The sequence below is a fragment of the Clupea harengus genome, chromosome 8 (assembly GCF_900700415.2).
Source record: "Clupea harengus chromosome 8, Ch_v2.0.2, whole genome shotgun sequence".
In the NCBI taxonomy this organism is placed as follows: Eukaryota; Metazoa; Chordata; class Actinopteri; order Clupeiformes; family Clupeidae; genus Clupea; species Clupea harengus.
The window spans coordinates 27,842,330-27,864,688 of record NC_045159.1 but is presented as its reverse complement, the minus strand read 5'-3'; the positions used below and the strand labels follow the sequence as shown (position 1 = coordinate 27,864,688).

General features: G+C 42.3%; 2 protein-coding genes across 4 annotated transcripts; one reads left to right on the top strand and one right to left on the bottom strand.

Annotated features, from left to right (window-relative positions):
- Positions 1-1,542: 1,542 nt before the first annotated feature.
- serpinf2a (serpin peptidase inhibitor, clade F (alpha-2 antiplasmin, pigment epithelium derived factor), member 2a) lies at positions 1,543-8,414 on the top strand. The gene is made up of 8 exons (XM_031572607.2): positions 1,543-1,676; positions 2,879-2,950; positions 3,173-3,392; positions 3,692-3,835; positions 4,147-4,335; positions 4,682-4,824; positions 6,831-7,038; positions 7,445-8,414. Exons 2-8 carry the CDS (start codon positions 2,894-2,896, stop codon positions 7,711-7,713), a joined length of 1,230 nt encoding a protein of 409 aa, XP_031428467.1. The 5' UTR covers positions 1,543-1,676; positions 2,879-2,893; the 3' UTR covers positions 7,714-8,414.
- LOC105896689 (sorting nexin-12) lies at positions 7,864-19,278 on the bottom strand. 3 transcript variants are annotated; one of them, XM_012823592.3, is made up of 6 exons: positions 18,857-19,278; positions 17,903-17,998; positions 16,467-16,591; positions 14,809-14,899; positions 13,288-13,298; positions 7,864-8,117 (listed from the first exon to the last, which is right to left on the bottom strand). In XM_012823592.3, the coding sequence occupies exons 1-5, from the start codon at positions 19,019-19,021 to the stop codon at positions 13,293-13,295; spliced, it is 483 nt and encodes a 160-aa protein (XP_012679046.1). In that variant the 5' UTR covers positions 19,022-19,278; the 3' UTR covers positions 7,864-8,117; positions 13,288-13,292. The 3 variants fall into 3 exon arrangements, with proteins under 3 accessions (XP_012679046.1, XP_042564534.1, XP_012679108.1); XM_042708600.1 differs by lacking the exon at positions 7,864-8,117 and adding an exon at positions 8,591-9,041; XM_012823654.3 differs by lacking the exon at positions 7,864-8,117 and adding an exon at positions 9,421-10,010 and having other exon boundaries at positions 18,857-19,276.
- Positions 19,279-22,359: the final 3,081 nt, after the last annotated feature.

The following is a 22,359-nucleotide window of genomic DNA, read 5'->3' as shown; positions in this document are numbered from 1 at the left end:
CCTAACCCTGGAAGGGTAAATACATTCCGTTACATTCTTAAGATTCTTAATTATTTATTAAATTGCAACGGCTACTATAATTAAATGGGACCATAAAACACATATACGTGCATGAACACACACACACACACACACACACACACACACACACACACACACACACACACACTCACACACACACAAATGTATGTAAAACTGCATTGACATGTAGATCAAGTCCCTGCGTATTTGTACAGTGCATTTGCTCAAGGGGGCACTGAGGCATGCTGACAAATGCATTCTTGCCCAAGCTTTACCCTCCACGCTGGTACATATTCACTAAGTCCTAGTTTTCCCATCTGCCCCTGTGCCCCAGGGCTCAACCCCTGCGGGGGCCGTGGTGTGGTGGGTGGGTTGGGGACATTGGTGTTCTCATCCATCCCCCTTGGCCCCTCCGTGGGTGACGACCCGGAGGCTCGAGGGCTGAAGGTTAGGAGGCAGTGGTTTGTTCAGAGGTAGCAAACAAATGGCCGAGTGCAGAGCAAACACACGGAGTCTCCTCCTACTCGGTCAAGGATTACTAATGTCAGAGAAACCGTTACCTAACCAGACATGATCAAGTAGCTCCATGGGAAAGGCAAATCTCTCACTCTCACATGTTTATATCCTTCGAGAATGTATGTCACTAGGACCATATTGTATCAATGTAAGTGGAAGTCAGGAGCGTTAGATTGGGGAGGGCATTATCATTACAGAAGCTCTTGCATTCACAACTGTGTACTATGTAACCCACAACTTGATTTGTCAGTCAGTATCTTTATTAAAGTGATTGCATATGTATTATATATAGGCCTGAGGGAAGTCTGAACAGAGCAGAACAGAAGATATGTATTGCAAGCTCCTTATAGTCAGTGTTTCATTCGACTATATTCGTTAACTGCTTTTATCATCTGTCATTTATGAGGTTGTGACAGTTTGTCACCCCAGATGACTTTATCATTGTAGTAGCCATGAGCCTGCTGACCCAATGCATGCTGGGAATGCAACGGTTGTATGTGACCTATGGGCTGAGAGAAAGCCTCCAAGGTCTTGCGTGGGTGGCGGGTTGGAGGGATATGGTCAATATGTGTGTGAAAACACTGAGAACCTCAAGTCTGTGGTGTTGTGCTGGTTTTGTGTCGGATTGAAAAGAAAACATGGTGACGTGGACCTAAGACAGTTCACGTGGGTTTGTTAGCCTGTTTTCATTGAACTAATCTCCCTACTAACTAATTGAACTAATTACCAAACACACTCCATACCACAACCATGCCTTGAAACCCCACAAAAAAATTATTTATGAACGGTGACTCTCAGGACAAATTAGAAAAACAACAGCTCACAGTGAGCTGAAAATAAGTTGCACTAAGAGTATTCCATCAGTAAGGTATGACATTTATTACCTTATCGGCTTGGGCACCATATGACCTATACATACTCCCTACAGATATCTATACATTTAACAGTGTATTGACACTTACATTTACAACTAAGTAGTGCCTGAAATGAATCAATGGGGGGTGAAATATTAACCAGGGGTTGGGGGACTTGCAGTGTTGCACACAAAGTGAGCTGTCCAGTAGTACATTCACCGTTGCTGTCTTTTTCTCCATTATTTTTGGATATCGCGGCTTCCCTCCCTTTCCCATTTAGATTTGGTAAGTATAGGCCTTTTATTTTTAAACTCTCAGAAGCGACTACTACACCAGGTGTCGTGACTAACATGACTAGAGTGCTCTTCAGTATCATATACAAGCAAAAGTTGTGCTCAACAAAATGTGAGGGAAATAATAAAAAAAAAAAAAACTGGCATAGGTCATAGCTACTATTTTATTACCTCTACAAATAGTAAATAGTTCTCTTCTCAAGCAAGAACAAATCTAAATGCATCTACGTTATTAAAATATACATTTTAACATGAGGCCTCAGAATTCCGAGCAACTCTGCCCTTGAAAAGTGATCAGACATTTTTTAAAGTTCATTAAATGTTTTTGCTCTCCCTGATTGTCTACACACGTATTTGAATCTTCATCAACCGCTAGGCACTGTGCTAATTATTTGCACATTTTCAATTGAAACGTACTGTAAGTATACGGAGGAGCGGCAACACATAATATCTTTGCCTGTCTCTGTGTCAGCAGCACAGGTTTCTCCATTGCCATCATTAGCTCTGTTAGCATTTAGCATGCCAAGATAATGCTGCATAAGCTCAATCATTATTTGTATGTTGTAGCCCTGTTGAGATTGGATGTACGGTTGATGGTGTTCTTAGTGTTAAGCATAAAATGGCATTGTATTGACAGCCTGAAATTGGCATCAGAAAAAAAAAATCCATTCCTGTGACTTCAGCAGGTTATGTGGTTTTGTGTAAAAAAAAAGTTGTTTAAATTAAACCTTATTGCATTTGACCATACTTTGTAAAACTTTTAAAACATACTTTTATACACAAGGACATGCAATGCATGTTCAAGCAATGCACAGAGCAATCTAAACAATACAGTAGCAGTAGATAACGATGTTACGTGAATTACTCCGACCACAGACGTGTAGAGTCCACTCAGTGCACAGCCTCTAAGAATAATACTATCTTGAAGGGATATACAAAGTCTAAAGTATAAGAAAATGCTGCCATTCAGGACAAAGATAACCCATACCTAATTTGAATAGAGATTTGAATAGTGAGTCAATATCCTGGTTCCTTGAACACACCATGCTTCAGACTCACTGTTAGAGTCAGTGTGCACACCAGAGGGGGGACTCGAATGAATACCTGGTTGCCTTGAACACGCCATGCTTCAGACTCACTGTTAGAGTCAGTGTGCACACCAACTCTAATGAATACCTGGTTGCCATACTGCAGGCGGAGACCCCAAGGATGGTACTGCACTTCACACTGTTCCTGCTGCTCTCCCTCTGTAGTCAAGGAATGATGGTAAGACGTGTCTTTTACCCGTGACCTTCTGAAAGGTGCAGTCTAATGCATTCTAAGCCAATACACTTTTCTGTATGTACCACTGTCACTTTAACTTAATACTTTTAGAAATTCTTTGTGTAGAGGAAGTGAACAAGGTATCTGAAATACCAGAAGTGTCTTTCTCCTACTCACTTTCTTTCACACACATCTGCACACATTCTCTCTCTCTCTCTCTGTCAGGATGAAGCTGCACCATCTTCTCCTTCCTCAACACCCCCAGGAGGAGAGGAAGGTGAGTGTGGAGAGGTCTTCTCCCCGGAGTCCAGCCAGAGGGCAGTGGGGGCGTCTCTCACCAAACTGGGTCTCAAGCTGCTGGAGCACCTCAAGCCAAGTCCAGAGCAACCCAATGTACTCATATCCCCTCTCAGCATCGCTTTAGCACTCTCACAGCTAGCTCTGGGTAAGTGTGTGTGTGTGTGTGTGTGTGTGTGTGTGTCACTGTGTATGTGGATGTGTTTTTGGATAGATGTGCATGCCTGTGTGTGTATGTGTGTGTGTGTGTGTGTGTGTGTGTGTGTGTGTGTATAGCAATAGTCCTGGGCATTGGGTGGCTATCCCCCTTGCCTTATATGACATAAATCAATGTCTAAAATGCTTTTTGAAACCAATTCCGATCTTCTTCAATCAGCACTGAAGGTGATATATTTCAGTTTATCGAATGCTCCTGCCTTGAATCATTGGTCTCCCATCATCTCCTAGGGGCACGAAACGAAACACGAGCACGGCTCCTGGAGGCCCTCCATGCCACAGACCTGCCCTGCTACCACCAGCTCCTCAGTGGGCTCAAACAGCACCTCAACACCATGGCCATTCAAGTGGCCTCGCGGCTGTACCTGCGCCCAGGTGAGATGGTGACAACAGGGAGGCTGACTATTACATTCATAGCTACAGCCACAAACGGATCAGTGTGGAGTACACCTCTGCCAACGAATATACTTGTACATATATGTACTCTGTCTGTCTGTCTGTCTGTCTGTCTGTCTGTCTGTCTGTCTGTATTTGGTTTCCTTTTATGAACCGTCCTTTATCTCCCCTTTATTGTTCGTCCTCCAACTTCAATCTCAGGTGTGGTCGCTGATCAGCTTTCTTTGTGTCATGTCTGTGTTCAGCCAGTTGATCACGTTTTTTTTTTCCGTTCTCTCATCTGTGCGTAGGTTTCGAGGTGAAGAAGGAGTTTGTGCAGGAGTCCTTACGCCTGTACAGTTCAGAGCCTGCTCCACTGACCGGCGTGGAGGAAGTCAACCAGTGGGTGGAGAAGGTCACGCAGGGTCACATGACCAACTTCCTTCCTAGCATACCTCCAAGTGTAGTTCTGCTGCTCCTGAACGCACTCTACTTCAAAGGTGAGCCACTTGTGTTCAAAGAAGAAAACTGAAATTGAACTATTGAGAGAGCAGCTATCCAGGTCATCTACAGGGCCCGAAGTACAGGACACACACACACACACACACACACACACACACACACACACACACACACACACACACACACACACTCACTCACACACACACACACACACACACACACACACACACACACACAGAAACACACACACACACACACACACACTGGATTAATGGCACATATACTTTGGGAACACGTACATATCCTATTGTGGGCCTTTCATGCAGCTACAATCCCAATTACAAATCCACGCCCCTGTTGTCTGTTGTCAACTTGTGTTTACAGGGGAATGGGAATCCCGTTTTGACAAGGAGCTCACTGGCAAAGACCGGTTCTACATCAACAGCACCGCGTCTGTAGAGGTAGTCATGATGTTGGCCCCCAAGTACCCACTGAGTATGCTCGTCGACAATGAGCTAGGGGCCCAGGTGGGAGAATCTCTCCTAATATTTCCAGGTTTTCCTTTCTGGATCACTATCTTGCCATTTGTTTTAACATGATTTTTATAACTGTGTACTGGGATATATGTACAGTTTGTAATGTATATGTGAAAACATAGTGATCCTCAACTATGTACTGGGATATACAGTGCCCTCCACAATTATTGGCACCCCTAGTGAATATGAGCAAAACAGGCTATAAAAAAATATGTCTTTGCTGTTTATCCTCTTGGTCTTTCACTCAAAATATTCACAAAAATCGTACCTTTTCATTGAAGTAAAACTATTGAAAGAAAAAACTGTTGACATTAAATAAATATTTTTCCCCAAAACATGTGTGCCACAATTATTGGCACCCCTTAATTTAATGTTTTGTGCAGCCTCCCTTTGCCAAGATAACAGCTCTGAGTCTTTTCCTATAATGCGTGATGAGGTTGGTGAACACATGGCACGGGATCTGAGACCATTCCTACATACAGTATCTCTCCAGATCCTTCAGATTCTGAGGTCAACGTTTGTAGACTCGGCTTCAGCTCATCCCACAGATTTTCTATGGGATTTAGGTAGGGGGACTGTGATGGCCATGGCAAAACCTGTATTCTGCGGTCGGTGAACCATTTTTATGTTGATTTTGAGGTGTGCTTCGGATCATTGACCTGCTGGAAGGTCCAACCACAGCCCATTTTAAGCTTACTGGAGGGGGCTGTTAGGTTTTCATTTAACATCTGCTGGTATTTGATGGAGTCCATGATACCATGTATCCTAACAAGATGTCCAGGGCCTTTGGAAGAAAAACAGCCCCACAACATCAAAGATCCGCCACCATACTTCACATTGGGTATGGGGGTCTTTTCTGTATGGCTATCTTTCTGTCTACGCCAAACCCACCTTTGATGTTTGTTGCCAAAAAGCTTTATTTTGGTCTCATCTGACCATATAACTCGCCCCATTGAAAGTCTGACTTACATTTGGCAAACTGTAGGCGCTTTAGTTTGTAGTTGATTGACAGCAGAGGCTTTTTTCTGGCAACCCTCCAAAACAACTTGTGGTGATGTAGGTGGCGTCTGATGGTAGTTTTGGAGACTTTCTGACCCCAAGACTCAACTCACCTCTACAATTCTCCAACTGTGATCCTTAGAGATTATTTTGCCAGTCGAACCATCCTCCTCACGGTGCGTGGGGTCAATGTACACACACGTCCTCTTCCAGGCTGATTCTTAACATCTCCTGTCGCTTTAAACTTCTTAATTATTTCCATGATAGTGGAAATGGGTATTTTCAACTCTTTAGAGATTTTCTTGTGTCCATTTCTTGATTTGTGCAGCTCCACAACTTTCCGTCGCACATCGTCACTGTGTTCTTGGGTCTTTCCCATAGTGATGAATGACTAATGGAATTTGGCCTGTGTCACCTCATATTTGTACGCCAGTGGAACAGGAAGTCATGGTTGACCTCTTAAGAGTTCCTTATCAAACAGGTGAACTTAAAAATGTAAAACATGACTGGAAATATACTTCAGTTATATTTTAATTATAAGATTTTTCTAGGGGTGCCAATAATTGTGGCACACATGTTTTGGGGAAAAATATTTATTTAAGGTCAACAGTTTTTTTTTCGTTCAATAATTTTACTTCAATGAAAAGGTAAGATTTTTGTGAATATTTTGAGTGAAAGACCAAGAGGATAAACAGCAAAGACATATTTTTCTATAGCCTGTTTTGCTCATATTCACTAGGGGTGCCAATAATTGTGGAGGGCACTGTATGTAATGAATGTACGTATGATAACCTCAGAAATCATTATCTTCTCTCTATTTGATACTGTTAAGACCAGAAGATCTTTGTATAGTTTAGTCATGAATAATGACTATTATTATTAAAACTGATAATCTAGTCCTGACTGTATCAACTCCGCAATTCAACATCAGCTTTAGTCTATTGAGTGTATGCATCTATGAATCCCTTTTCACCTCCTCTCCCATATCATCCAACCAGGTGGCTCGATTCAGATTCCAGAACAACACCAGCTTCCTGGTGGTGATGCCCACGGGCACAGGGCAGGACAATGTGTCCACAGTGGCGGCGAAGCTGAACATCTCGGATCTGTACGCTCGTCTGCCGAGTGAGAGCACCATGCAGGTCAAACTGCCCAAGTTCAAGCTGGAGTACAAACAGGAACTGCAGGACCCTCTGACCAGCATCGGTGAGACCGGTGGCTTTTACATACATAACGTGGCACAAGTCAAGCTATGAATTATGGGTATGCAACTGAAGCAAAAGGGCACAGACTAAAGCCAATGGCTGACGTTGTCAGGTCAAAGAACAACAAAACATATACTTTTGTGAGTGCCGGCTTCGCCGGCATTTATATTTAACCTTCTTTGAATCTTTGATGCACCTGAGGGATTTGATAAGCTGAATCAAACTTGCAGTTATACTATATCAGAATATGGAGTACATTAAAACATTATTTTATTTCTGTCTGATTTTCTCACCTTCCTTTTCTGTCTTCCAAACCTTTGCTCACTTTGCCCCTCCCATCCCCCTCTCTCTGTTCTATCCTCACTCCTTTCACATGTCTGCTTCTCTCTTGCGGTCCCCTGGGTTAGGTCTGGGTTCGCTGTTCTCCTCTCCGGACCTGTCTGGCATCACAGAAGGGCCCCTCCAGGTGTCCAGTGTGCAGCACGCCTCGGCCATCACCCTGAGTGAGGAGGGTGCGGAGGCCTCGGCCGCCACCGCCATCCACCTCCTCCGCTCCGTGCCTATGTTCGCCGTCAACATGCCCTTCCTCTTCGCCCTGACCGACGACGCCACGCACGTGCCCCTCTTCCTGGGCGTCATCACCAACCCCAACCCCCAGAGCCCCGTTGCCCAATGATGCGGGGCGCCCACGAAGGGAAGACAGGGAGCAGGGAGGAAAAGGATAGGACATTGGCCACCCCCCAGAAAGCCAATCACCCCCTTCCCCACTCACAAACAAACAAAGGCTTCAGTCATATACAGTCCATTCGGGAAGTATTCAGACCACTGACAATTCATTTTTTTTATTTTGAATACAAAACAATTTTCAGTTTTCCCTCTCATTGTGTGGAATTTGATGTAGATTGGTGATGGGTAAAGGTTAATTCCAATGATTTAAGCACAAGGCTCCAACATAACAAAACGTAAAAAAAAAGGTGAAGTGTTCTGAATGCTTTCTGAATGTCCTGTCTGCTTTGCCCCTCTTGAAAAAGGACTGTTCTCTGTAGTCACACACACACACCCCGGTGGAAACAGATGGACCTGTTTGACAAAGACAACAAAAATCTCTTTTGAGAAACAGACTCCAAATTCTCGATCTCCCATCATGTCTGTTGTTACCTCTTTGTGCAGTGTGTGTTTGTTGAGCGCTGATATGTACCTGATTTGGCCCAGCTAATTTAATGATGCATTTTGTTCTAATGTGTATTATTTGGTTCTTTATTGCTTCAGAGAATGTGTTTTTTTAAACCTGGTGACATTTCCTTCTCTAAAATAGTGTCTCAAGGTGAATGATGAAAGGTGAATTATGTGGCTGTATTAAAAAAGAAATTAATTTTATTTTGTTGGTATTTGTATAAGTAGAGTTTAATTTGTGGCTGTATATGCTCACACAAAAAAAAAAACCTCAAGAAAGCTTATTACCAAATTCAATACTGGCTTTTATGATTTATTAATCCTTGGTTAATTTATCAATGTTTTGCTTGCTTTGGGAAATTAAACTACCACAGACATCCTTGGGTAAGCAGGCAGAGGCAACTTTAATGATGGATAGAAACCACAAGGCGATTTGTATGAAAATAAAAAGTTCACCTGTATAATTCAAAGTATACAGCCATGGGGATGGGGGAAAAGAAAACTAAATTTAAACAGACAGGCCCAACAGATACAAGCTGTTTTTTTTTTCCTCTTTTGAATACAGTGGATCTTCTATTCACAGTGATTTTATACAGCATGAAAGCATGTCAGATAACCATACATTCTGGACAGCACTTACAAAAGCTGGGACGTCAAAGACACACACGTTAGATGCTTTAAAGAAAGAAAAAAAAAGAAAGGACATGGCAAACCTTGGTATAAAACATAGTTAGCAGGTTGCTTGCAGATAATACACGGAATGTTGGCTTACAGGAAGACATTGTCCATTTTAGTGGGGTCCTCAAATCTCTTGCCCTCCATTGCTACATTCTGTCATGGTGTATAAATGGTGGGGGATTGTTAATGACAATGGCATGAGCATAGGAATGTACAAACAGAAAAAGTGACTTTTTCAGCTCCGTAACAGGAGCCCGAGATTCAACAGGTACACACCTTAAAATGACTGTCAAAGTCAAGAAATAATATTTGTTTTTATTGAAAGGAAAAAGCCAGTACTCTGTATAACTAGTACTCTGTATGAAAGCAGAGATATGTGAACGGGGGTGGAGGGATGCACCACCCATAACTACACTCCAGAGCGTTCATTTCAGTTTAACAAAACTGAGGTGCAACAAACTTTTTTTTTTGTAAGAGAATCTGGAGTTTAATTAATAGTTATGGCTTTCATTTTTCTTGTTTTTTTTTGGGGGGGGGGGGGGGGGGGGGTGTACACTGTGAAATTAGAAATTAGAAGGGTAAATGTAAATAATGCAATGTCATATGTGCCAGATTGATTGATAAGACTTGTGACCCACTGGTGTACTTGTGGTACCGTGACTGAACTTTCACTGACATGAAATGAAAACAAAACACATCAGGAAGGAGATGGTCAAAGCAGCAGTCACGTTCCATCCCCATTCTTCCCCCGGCGATCTAGCAAACTAAACAAAATTCTTTTCCTGGCCTTTTTGAAGCAGCAGTGCACCAGTTTTTAGATCCAGAAAAGTGTTCTGGGCTCCCTCTCTTTCTCTCACTTACTCACTCACCACACACACACACACACACACACACACAGTGTACTGGTGCCGTCTTGCTCGAGAGGAGGACAACGGTATGTACAGGACAATAGAGAATGCTGGTAGGGAAGTCAGCAAAAGCTGGGCCTTTATGAAATAAGCCAGAGGTGTGTGTGTGTGTGTGTGTGTGTGCGCACGCTTCCCGGGCCTGTGGTGATGGTAGAGAGGGGGATCATGAGGGATGGGATGGGGTGTCACCAGGCCGCTTCCTCTCTGGTGGTGTCTGGAGGGAGGGTGCAGAGGTTTCAGTGACAACACAAACACACTGAGCAAGTCAATTCCACACCTCATGAAAGGCATGGAGGGTAGTCATGGAGGACTAAACACATTCAAACGTCCTCCCCTGCTTGTAATGCTTAATTTATGCTACTCCGAGCCCTCTCCAACAAACCTCGTACGGGAATCTCGTACGGGAAGTTAGAAAAATGAGTAGGTGCACGACAGCCTCTCCGAGGTGCTCGGAGAGGGTTCGGAGAGAGCGGTTAATGTCGGAGAGGCGTTCCCTGTGTTCGGAGGGGCGTTCCCTATGTCCGACTCCGTGAAATCGGAGTAGCATAAATTTCGCTTAAAGGTCTGTTTGCATATGGAATTGTTGGATTTGGTTCATACCTACTATACTGGTAGAGTGACCATAACAATGCTAAAATACATGGTTTGGTTGCTATGGATGCATACAGAGTAACACAAATGAGGTGAAATGCCATGATGGCACTCTTGGAGGAAAAATGTGTTCATTTGAAAAATATTGCTTGTGATATCTACATAGTCTGAATCGCCTATCTGCACTAGGTTTAACATTGTAGAGTGCGTGATCTTCAGAGATCGATTTTGACTTTGGGGGTTAAACCAGTTTTATTTGCAGAATCACATGAAAAGAATCTCTAAATCTACATTTAACAACATGTTTCCAATTTACACCACTGCTGCCTTCACTGAAAATATCAATATCACAAAGTTCACCCTCCTGCCTCAACATATCTTACCCCAATCTGTCCAGTAGATAAGTTGTTCAGCTACATGAGGAAGTAGCTTGTCAAGTAACTATGTCAGCACTAATCGTCAACTGTAAATTGCACACTCAGCTATCTAAAAGGACAATAGGACGATGAAAGCTTTAGCTAGTTATTTGTGTGTAGCATCTTCAGTGTGTAATCACTAGGAAACATGGGTATGTTCCTCGAATAGCGACCGAAGTCCCTGCTGAAAGTTTCGTAAGGAGGTCGGCATTTCAGCCAAAGATTGTCATACCACGTAGTTCCAACTAGCTAGGTTGCAAATCTCCATTTTTGTCGTTCATAGGCCGAACAAAGTTGTTCCAGGAATAGCTAATTTTTTTTGTCATTTTCTTAGTATCCACGCCAAGTTTTACTAAAGATGGCTGTACCTAATGTGTTATCGGCCTACTCTTTTCTCTTAAAAGTAAACAAAAAAAAAATCCTGGTGTACCCGTTTGGTAAATCTTATTTTGTTTGGTTACTTCTCACTGATAATGGATGTGGATGGCTTCATGGATAGCCTGTGACATGCCATAGTATAATGACATACAATTATATAATTGGTCAAATTAGGCACTACATTTTTCACACACTGAGATGTGAATGTGAAATCTTTTTCGGGATGTATCTGTGGTTGTCCCTGGTATTGTGTATCCTAACTCATCTTGAGCATAGAGGGTGGTGGTTAGGGTGCGCCTTCTGGAAGTGTCGTGGGCCTAATTCAATGACTCACTGACAACGGATGGTGCCCACTTGACAACCCCAATGAAATGCTCTCGAAAGCAACTTTGTGGTTGTTATGTTTCGTTAAGTATTTGTATAATGGTTGTAATGCAACCTTTTGTTCGGTACATACACCCTGTTGTGCGGTTGTTGGGTATGAGTAACCTACATGCATGTGTCAGTCAGAGATTTGGCCGCTGTGGAAAGTCCCCAACCAATAGTACAAGGAATTTAACAGCTTTTCCTAAGTAGGGCTTATAACTAAAGTGAAAAATTGCAGATAAACTTTTTGTAATTGTTTACAATAATGTTAATGACTATTCATTTTAAAATGTATAAGTGAAATTCCCATTTGGTGGGTGTTCAGGTAGACGGTCAATCTTGTGAAACGCAATTAAAACGCTGACAAAAGCAAATATCCAGGAACGAAGCTTCTAACGACTGGTAGTTCCAACCACCCAACTTTGCAACCATGTTTGCGATCGATCATTGGAACTACACTTTTCGACAAACACCAAATTGTTGAACCATGGTTGTAACGACGGAGACTGCAACAGTGGTTAGACCACTAAACTTTCGAGAAACATACCCCAGATGTACACTAAGAATAAAGTGGTAAAATTAACTGTTCTCAAACGATAACAATTGCTTATTGAACTTGTAACGACCATCTGCATTAAAGAACACATCTCTGATTTACCCCATGTGCCTTTAACTACTAACCTTGTCTTCATTTTGTAAGCGAATAGAATTTGTTGCACAAACACCATTGGTATATTTGCCTTTGGCTGCACTTGCTAGATAACTAGTGGCACATTAAATTGCCTCTAGAGTCAATGGGAAGTGGTAGACTGGCTGATTTCAGTGCATGGCAGCATGTTGGGTTCTGCCCAGGAAACGGATATATCCTTTAGTAGATCCATTATGTTAGTTTCTGAAAGCCTTTTTCTTCAGGATTTTCTTCTATACTATCATTTTAACCAGCGGTTTACCTAACAGGCTTATGTGGTTCTGCATCCAACGGAGAGAAAAATAAAATTTGATAATTATAAAGAGGTTTGCTCAGCGAGACATACACAGGGTATGATGAGGCTTTGATGAGGGGGTAGACTTTGATGAGGGGGGACAACATCCCCTTCCTGAAAGGCTTTTCCCCTTTACTTGCACTTCCCTTGTACCCTTCCAAGTACATCATAGAGTAACACATTTGTAAACTAGCAGAAGGGTGAACAACCGCGGTGTAGGCATCGAAAAGCCAGAAGGGTGAACTAAATGTAGACAGAAAAACAAGGCAATCTGTTGTTCACACTTCTACTACACTATATAAGTGGTACTTTAAGGAGTACTTTAGAAATAGGCAGATGCAAGTGTGAGTTAGGATGACAAGAGGAAACAGAAGCACTGCTGGTGTGAGTGATGAGCGGCCGGCTGATGTAAAAGTGCAACTAAAAGCGTGCAATCTCATCATCATGCAATCTGGCACATTCATCGTGGCATTCGTCATTAGTGATCCTTACGGGCAAGGAGAGTGTTGGGGGACGGGGAGAGTGTTTGGGGACGGGGAGAGTTGCTAGATGGGACAAAAGTGACAGTTGAGTGGAAATGAGCAATGCAGATGCAATGCATGCTAAGCTAAACTGTTTTGTTATATTCAGATGAAGATTTCAGAATACATGCAAGGAACTGGATCACCCCACCCCATCCCATCCCACCCCACACCACCCCTTGTGATTCAGCATCTTATGAGAAACACAAATGGGAAGGAAAAAAAAAAAAACTTACTTCATTCATACCTAAGAAAAGGAGACAAAATACACAGTCATGGTGTCAAAAGGTGTTGCTCTTCATCTCAACAGCGCACGTATCATGATATAGTCAACTTTATTTACGGGGTAAATGAGTCAGGCACCCCAGAAAGACCCCAGAAGATACCAAAACAAAACACCTCTAATCATTCATAACATTTAAAAAAAGATTACATTTACAATCATTAAAAAAAAATGTTTGGCACAGTTGCTGAACACTCTTTTCAAAGTTGGCACATATTTCTGGCGTGAAGAAGAAAAAAAAGGTCATGTCTCTGCTTTGAAACATGTGAGAGGATTACACTGGCATGATGAGAAGCCATCCAACAACCCTCTGGTAGCGATGTCAACAGTATGCTTCTGCAGTGCCTCAACAGAGTGTAGGAGGGACTGTCATCATTTTGTATGCAACGGATTAGGCTTTTTGCAGGTTCCAGTTTTAAAAAGAAAATCCCTATGAGAATGAGTGGGGTTTTGGAAAAATCTATAAAACCTGTAGCAGTTTAATAACTGCTTGAGAGAACCCACATTCGTTTATGTTCATGTAAAATCATGTGTATGTCGTGTCTGTATAGACGGTAGACCCCATTACATGTCTGAAATAGGTCTGTTGCTTTCCCTCTGCTACCAGCGGAAAAAAAACAGACCACTACTACGGTGACGCCTGCCAAAAATGACAGCATTTCCGCTGGCACTTGGTGTGCTTTGGTGACATTTCGGCTGGTTGCACGCTTCCCAATTTTTGTAACCTGTCGCGCATCGCAGAATGAACGAGCAGGAGACGAAAGTCACAGCAGCAGGTTGGAAATTAAGTCAATGCTGCTTCGAGTGAAGTATAAGGTTTGGAACTAGGAGTCATGAAGACGGGTTTTAACCCGGTCCTATGCTAGCATATCTTATGGCTGAAGGAAACATTTTATAGCACCTACACAGGCCAAGTGAATGGGCAAAAGAGCATAAAATAGCCTATAATGGTATAATATGATTCACCCTCACCAGGGGGACAAAGAAAGAAATGTAGGTCATTTGTTTTCCCCTGACATATTTTTCTGGAATGGAAAACAAACTCATGTACCGCATCACAAGCCAACATGATGTATAGTAACATTTACATGCATTTGCAACATCCCTGTTTTACACAGCAGTTTCCAGTCAGAGATGAGTGGGTGCTTCCACAACACATTAACGGAAATGGCAGTAGTCTTAGGCCCTCAGTGTCGTCAAGATTTTCAGCATACCGGTTAAATACATGCACTGACTCACCACCACAGAGGAATTGTCAATCAAATATGACACACATGCAGACAAAAAGCGTCAATAATAATATATTTTTAAAAAGTCCTCCACTGCAGTAATAATTGACTGCACTCAACACAAAAGGCAGATTTGCAGAAAAGGGCAGGTAAGTTGTTCCCAAAGGAGGTGGACAAACAAACAGACAAAAACAAACAGAAAAACAAGACCAAATCAACACATCAACACATCCCTACGGCCGTACTTTTCCTGGGATGTAGTTCCGGTCAATAGTCTCGTCCTGAAGAAACATATGTAGGCAGCGCTCATTCTGGGCCAAGGGATGCCCCGCAATTCTGATAAAGAAAAACAACAACAGCAACAACAACCATGAATACAAGAGGAATGTTCAGTGCCATGTCCTCAGTGAATGTTCAACCAGACTGTGTGCATGTGTTTATGTGGTCTGCGTTGAAGGAGAAAGCAACTATCTATAGCTATCTGCAAAGACTTCTTGAAATGATGACACACATCACCTCTGACAGTGGCTTTTAATGTTCCTAGCCATTTACAACTCATTCACATGGGTCACTCACATGATGCAACAACTATATCAAAGGTTACCCCTCACCTCCAATAAAGCCAGAGTAGTTCAGGGTCGTTCAGGGTCAATATGAATAGCCAATGAAACGTTATGGGTTTTCCGCTAGTACAGCTTTCAGCTCCATAATGTCTGTCTAAGGTGTGTAATCTTGCCTCTGGTATTTTGGGCTTGGGAAGAAATGAATTAGGGATGTCGTTGGACTATCTGTGTGTCTTGGCCAAGGCAGTGCCAGAACTGCGAGCACCTCTCAAGCCCAGACATGCAAACTCTGTATATTTTTATGCTCTATGCTTGTAATAAGAAGAAGAAAAAAAAAAAAGATGGAAGGTTTAAAGCCCAACCTGTAGAGCAGCCAGCCCTGCCTCCTGCACTGTGTGTGTGTGTGTGTGTGTGTGTGTGTGTGTGTGTGTGTGTGTGTGTGTGCGTGTGTGTGTGTGTGTGAGTTTCACTTCCGGTTGCAATGAGGTTGCAAAAGTGGCCCACAAAAAACCTTGGCTACTGAATCTGCAGATTATGCCCTTCTAAACAACATGGCACCATAATCTCCCCATGTGACGCAAGCCAATTTGGTGCTGAGAGTTTTTAAGGCCAGTACAGACCTCAGATTTGCGACAAGATGAACTTGAAGACACAGATTTGCGACAAGATGAACTCGAAACCTGCAACTGCTTGCATCAAAGCGTTCTCAAACCACCAGGGGGTTGGGGGGGGGATTGTTGTTTAGACCGCTGGGACATCTTGCAACAGCACCAACGCCTTTCTTACACCACTCGTTGCAGCCAGATGTGAACTAACTAAGTGATCAGTTAGCCAGCAAAGGTACCCAACTAGCTTACTAGCCAACAGTCAGGTACAAGTGTTCTAAGCTGCAACTGCATTTTGACACAACAAATCTTTTGCTACTGCATCAGACGGCTTGCAACAATTAATTTTCACTCCTGTTTCGTCTTGTAGCAAATCTTTGGTGGAATTGGCCTTTAGGCACACACAATCTATCAACAGCCTAGCATGACTGCTGCAAAAATGATGTAAAATAAAGCTAACTAATGAAATTCAATCTTGGAGAATACATAGCAAATCTTGTGTGACATGCAAACTTCAACACTCAAAGTTTAGTTTATATTGTTAACAAAAATATCAATATAAAACATACAAAAGTTGTATATGTACAATGAGAAAGTATGTGTCTCAGTATTTTGAACGTATTCATTTGCTTGCTTATTTTCACTTGACCGTTCATTTTATCAGGAGTGCAAACCACACCTGGCCAATAAATACACATCAGTTTCTTTTTAAGAGGGTCTGACACCGACACCTACCTGTTGACGAACTGCTCAAGGCCAGATCTTCGCTCCTCAATGAAGGAATCTTCGAAAATACCCTCATCTCCACGGAAGGGCAGCTGTCTCTTCAAGGCCTTTCCTGGCAACGGAGGGACAACAATCTGCAAGAGAAGGAGTAGTCTAATTACGTATTATATTACCAAAAAGACACTTTCAGTTTAGTCTGCTCTGACAAAGAATGACTTACTTTCAGGAGGAGAAACAACAAGTGGATAAGATACTCACTAACTGATGTATCCAATAAAACAAAATGTATTCAGTGATTCGCCTGAGAATGGGCATGGACACAAGCCATATGGAAAATGATTCTAGAGTATAGGCTATTTCTCCACCGAGATCACACTTCCACATATATTTTTGGCTAGGCTCCAAGGTTAGACATTTGATGAAAGATAGCCAAGAAGAACTTTCAGCTGTGGTGACACTGCAAGTCTTCTGATGATCACAGTGGGTCTGATGCAGTAAATATTGATGCTCACATCTGTGATATATGTGACTTAAGACCTACTGCCAATTTGTTTCAACAGTCACTGATCTTCTGTGAGACTGTATCTGAAGAGATGTATCCTTGGGGTGGAATGGTGTTGTACACCTGTACAACAAGAAATGAAGGTGTTCCATTTTCCTAATTTAATATTTCTACACGCATTTCACCATGTTTTGTGGGTAATTAAAATCCACAAATGGCTGTCAATTCTGTCACTGTACAGAGTGCATGGGTTCCCTGAATAGCTTGACAGCTAACACGTTAGGACCGGCAAGACTTTCACCAACTATCATAGTTATTAAATTAAGTCAATATTGGGTGCTCTCCTAGCAGTATGCTTCCATGGTAACATCATAACATGCCAATAAATTCCACCTCAGCCATGTTTCTTTTTGGTGTCTTTATCTTCAACTGGTCAGAAGAACCCTACTTTGTGCTATAGGTAGACATTGCCAAGGAATTAGATGACCTACCCATATTGGGGTATAACTGCACCTCTCTTTATTCTTAAACAATTGCTCCTGGATACCATAGTAATTAACATTAATATTAACAACCATGTGTATGACACAAGGAGGGGCGGGGAGTAGATGTTGAATCAATGGACCATACAGACAAGGAAATGGGTCCCGAGACAGATACATCATTTAACTTCTGTTCCACCTTGAAGAAGCTAAATCCTTCCATCCATTTTACCTTCTCTGCCGAAGGATTGGCTGCAAGTGAACAGATATGCGTCTCTGAAAAATGTATTGCACGTCAAGTTCCCAGTAAAGTGTTGCAATTTAAATAAGCAGGCATCATGAACTTACTGCGTAATCACTTTTCGGGGAAATATTCTCTTAGGAAAGTTTAGACATTTCCTTTACTTAGTACACTTTTTGCGATATATAACGTTGCCTCTCGACAACTATTCGCCGCTTACCTTGCTGTCTCGCTCGAGTTCATTTTTCAGCCACTCGAAGTCACTGTATCGTCTTCGCACAGAGGAATCCTTCATCTTAAAAATTGGGAGGTTTGTCTGCAATAAAATCACAAATACGTGATATGAAGACTTGGTGTGGCATTTGTTACAAACAACTGGAAAGAATGTGTGAGTTTTACAGATAAGGGCCAGCAAAATTGGCTAGCGCAAGGCTACACTTATGTTGTTGACAATTAGCTAATGTTAACCTAGCAGGCTAACGTTAGCCTATAATCGTTGTGTCGTCGTGGCTGGGAAGCCTAATTATAAAGTGAAATTTGAGTTTTAACTTACTAACGGTCATCCCTTTGGTCCTTCGTGTCCTGACACAGTGCATAACGGGTTTGTTTTCACTTCAATTAAGTTAGCTAGCTAATATTCGCTAAGGCCCCTGTGTAAGTAGCTAGGGTCAAACTACCTTGCTAGCTAGCTATCCAAAAGGGTCACTTATAAAGTCTGTCTAACTAACGTTGACTAGCAAGACAATGGTGAAATTGCTGGCCCATTTGAACATATTCTGGGGTTCTGTTGTCTGTGTCTGGTTGTTATTTCCATTCGAACAGGATCTGTCTGACACCACTATTAACCACACCTAGGATAGTTAGCCACAGCTTGCAATTGACCATCGATGCTAGCTAGGTATAAACAGACGTCAGCGATAGAGGTGCAAAGCGCGTCTTGGCTAGATGTAACACTACATTTATATCTAATATATACGTGTATAATAACATCAGATGACACGTTGACTTTATGGATTTGTATTGCTATAAAGGTCAAGTAACTAGTTGGTCCTGCAGGGTAGCTAGATATGATTCGGGCCAGACTTCACCCAAGACCTCGATTCAAATGAAAATTGAATTCGCTTACTAAGACTGTTACGTTGGGTTAGCAACATAGCAACATATTATAACTTACCTTCATTCGGACCTCGTATGTGGTGAAACGGTTTCGTCCAACACCGACGGTTTGAGGATCATAAACGTCGATTTCAAGAAAGTTACTGGGTGGACCATAGGCGTCCGTGAGATCCTGAGGTTTTGAGTTTAACCGGCGAGTATCTGCGACCGTAGGCTCTGACATTTTTGACAGACTAACGATAGCTAAGTTAGCTGGCTTCTGAAACGTTGTCTTGAAAGCTAACGTTTCCTCCGTATACAGCTCAGGCTAGACCGCACACTACAGATACAAACTATTTAAGACATCAGATCTCTCGGAAAAGATGAATTTGCAAGCTTTGTTTAAAATAATGCGACTCAGCAATCCAACAGGAAATCCTTACTCATAGACCTAACCTGAAGTCGTGGTTGCTTCAGTGGAATGGGATGTGTGGTCCCACCCACTTCTCAGCAGCCAGTGGTGCCCGTGCCGTAATCATTCGTAAAGAATGCACTGACCAATAACATGACCATACTTTTTTTCTCTCACAGAGTAAAACTGTCTTGGAGAAACCTATGATTATAGTTATTATATATTATAAAATTTGATGTTGGAAACGTTTCTTAGTCAGCTTTCGATGCAGTCTGTCTGATATGGCTGAAATCAGACCGATGTAGATTCAGTTTCTCTGCACATTGTCAAAATTGATAATCTAGCCCACACCAGATCATCTAGTGAAACAGGCTAGCCTACCTGTCATGACGCAAGAGGAGAATAGGTTGATTCCATTAGAGTGAAAATCATTTATTTCATTGCAGAATTTACTGTCATAGTCCAGCCGTGTAGTAGCCTGGACTACATGGGCCGAAACAATTCAGTGTTCCCTCAATACATTTGAGGGAAACATTTCTTTAAAAAAATAGTAAATATATATATTTGTTGCTTATATTTGTAGCAAAGAGCTTGAGTTAAAACGAGAGGAGTGGGCTAATGAAGCAATATGACACAAACAGTGGTGTAGTGGTTAAAAACAAAAAAAGTTCTCCACTATGATATGATATGATGCATTTATGAGCCTTCATTCTAACCACTCAAAGGTTTTAAGCCCTTCTCTGTGACATAAAATGCAGGCTGTGGTTTCAACCATCAAACAAACAATTAGCTAATGAACCGCACCTCACAGAGTTACGGAAAGGGTGTGTCAATTGACAGATAGATATATTTGAATGTCAAATCTCAATAATAGAATCCCATAAGTTCTCATAAGTGCATTCCAACCACAAACAGTTACGGGCAAGACAATTTGAACAGATAATGAGAAATTCATAACTTACTTATGCCCATATCATGCAATTCCTGCCCACCTGCTTTTGCCGCCGCCTCGTTGGCGAAGTCAGAGGCGAAAGTCTTGAGCACCTCGGCCACCTGCTCGTCCACGAAGAGGCCGATGAAGTTGGAGGAGGTGTAGCACCAGGGGCAGCGGGTTTGTATGATTCTGGTAAAAGACTCAAGTCTTTTCAGTGTGTGTGCTTGAAAGTTCCAGGAGTTCCGCTCTGGTCCGGGTCTTTGTGTGTACTACCTGTCTTCCTCACAGGCAGGACTGGGGTCTGATGTTTTCGTGATTTGCAAATCAGGTTCGATCTGGATCATGCGGTTGTCCACACCGCATCCACAATCTGGGTATAGCAGTAAACTTGAACTTACTGTCATAGTCCAGCCGTGTAGTAGCCTGGACTACATGGGCCGAAACAATTCAGTGTTCCCTCAATACATTTGAGGGAAATATTTCTTTAAAAAAAATAGTAAATACATATATTTGTTGCTTATATTTGTAGCAAAGAGATCATCTAACTCTTGGCCCTGCAATGTAGGCTAGGCCTTGCCCTCTGAGCTTGAGTTAAAATAAGAGGGGTGGGCTAATGAAGCAATATGACACAAACAGTGGTGTAGTGGTTAAAAAAACACATGTTGTGCGCATCATTTCGTAATTTTCTATGAATGATGAATGGTAGACAGTAGTTTATGAAATCAATTGACAGTTTACCCTATCTTTCAAGTCACATCCATTTTTCACATGTATTTTCATCACCTCTATTTTTATTTTCATCACCTCTATTTTTACCCCCCCCCACCCCCCCTCTTCATGGGCAATGAAGAGCGTCCACTAGGTGGCAGTCTTATTTTATTCTGGCCGTGGTGTATGTAGTAGCCTAAGATACAAGGTTGTAGTATAATTCCTGAACACTGAGGACTTTCTACACAATTCCTAAGGAATTAATACAATCATTACTTTGACCTTGGAAATTATCTTTATAAACATTAACAATAGCTTTTATTTTTGGTTCCCCTCTAAAACCTTAATCTTTCTTTTTCTAGGTGTTCTGCTACCGGGTTGTTTAACAAGGGCTCTTAACTTATTTAGGCCAAAATATTTGGATGTCAGTTAGTAGCCAAAAGATGTGCCACATCAAAAAGCCGCCAGCAAGTAGAACCAGGTGAAATGTGGGTTCATTTGTGTTAAACTCATTATTAGTTGTGACTTGACCTTATACTCATTCGTACGGGACATGATGTGGAGGGATATTACTCTTTGGAGCTCCTCAGGGATCTCTTCTCTAAACCCTGGTACACTGAGGAGGACATCGTATGGCTCCAATAAACTTGATAAGTTATTGTTGTCAATTTGCGCTGAACTCCGCTCCCTCGAGATCCCGAGTGGTGATTTCCACATCACCAAAGCCTCAGTTCCATGACTCCCAGGTCGTTTTTTTTGTTCTTGTTTACCGTTCCGTTTTCCCCTGCTCCTAATTCTACTGTGCAGCACTCCGGCCTACGCGGTTCCCGCGGCTGCCATCCTGCTCCGCCGATGACGGGCACTTCCGCTCCTGCTCCGCCAATGACGGCTGCTGCCTCCGCGGTTTCCGCGGCTGCCATCCTGCTCCGCCAATGGTGGCTGCTGTTTTATCCTCTGATGTGTATGAATCCATCTGCTTGCTCCAGATGCTCTCTTCTCCTTCTCACCTCCCTTCCCTTTCTATATGTATCTCTTTACACAGCAGGCCCCAAGCAGATGAGTCCCCCCTTTGACCTGAGGTTCTGCTCAAGGTTTGTCTGGCCCCAGTCACCTTAGTGCTTGAATTGAATTGAAATGAATTTGTAAACAAATGTAATGACCATATAATTAATACATCAGTGAAAGTGAGTTTAACCAGAGAAAGTGAGCTCACTGGCCAGTGTATGCCATCGTTTCAGCTCCCCAGTAGGCTAATGACATATCACTTCTTAATATGACATACACAGGTTATACTGGATATGGACAGGGGTGAGGGAGAGATAACCCCCAAGCATGCCATCTTCAGCCATATGTATGCCCCGACAGCAGAGCAAGGTTTAGTGAATGTCCTTTGAAAATATTAGGATACCTTGGTAGTGTGAGTTGAAATGGAGAAATCGAGACTCTGATATGCATGAATGTAAAGCATTTAAGAATATTGATTTCGTTTTTCATAGTAGAGATTGTTAAACTGATGCTTAACATTAAT

Coding starts and splice junctions, on each gene's coding strand:
- serpinf2a (XM_031572607.2), top strand. CDS start 2,894: ATGGTACTGCACTTCACACTGTTCCTGCTGCTCTCCCTCTGTAGTCAA. Junction 2,951..3,172: donor TCTGTAGTCAAGGAATGATG/GTAAGACGTGTC, acceptor TCTCTCTGTCAG/GATGAAGCTGCACCATCTTC. Junction 3,393..3,691: donor ACTCTCACAGCTAGCTCTGG/GTAAGTGTGTGT, acceptor ATCATCTCCTAG/GGGCACGAAACGAAACACGA.
- LOC105896689 (XM_012823592.3), bottom strand. CDS start 19,021: ATGTCAGAGCCTACGGTCGCAGATACTCGCCGGTTAAACTCAAAACCT. Junction 17,999..18,856: donor CATACGAGGTCCGAATGAAG/GTAAGTTATAAT, acceptor ATTTTATTGCAG/ACAAACCTCCCAATTTTTAA. Junction 14,900..16,466: donor CTTGAGCAGTTCGTCAACAG/GTAGGTGTCGGT, acceptor TTTCTTTATCAG/AATTGCGGGGCATCCCTTGG.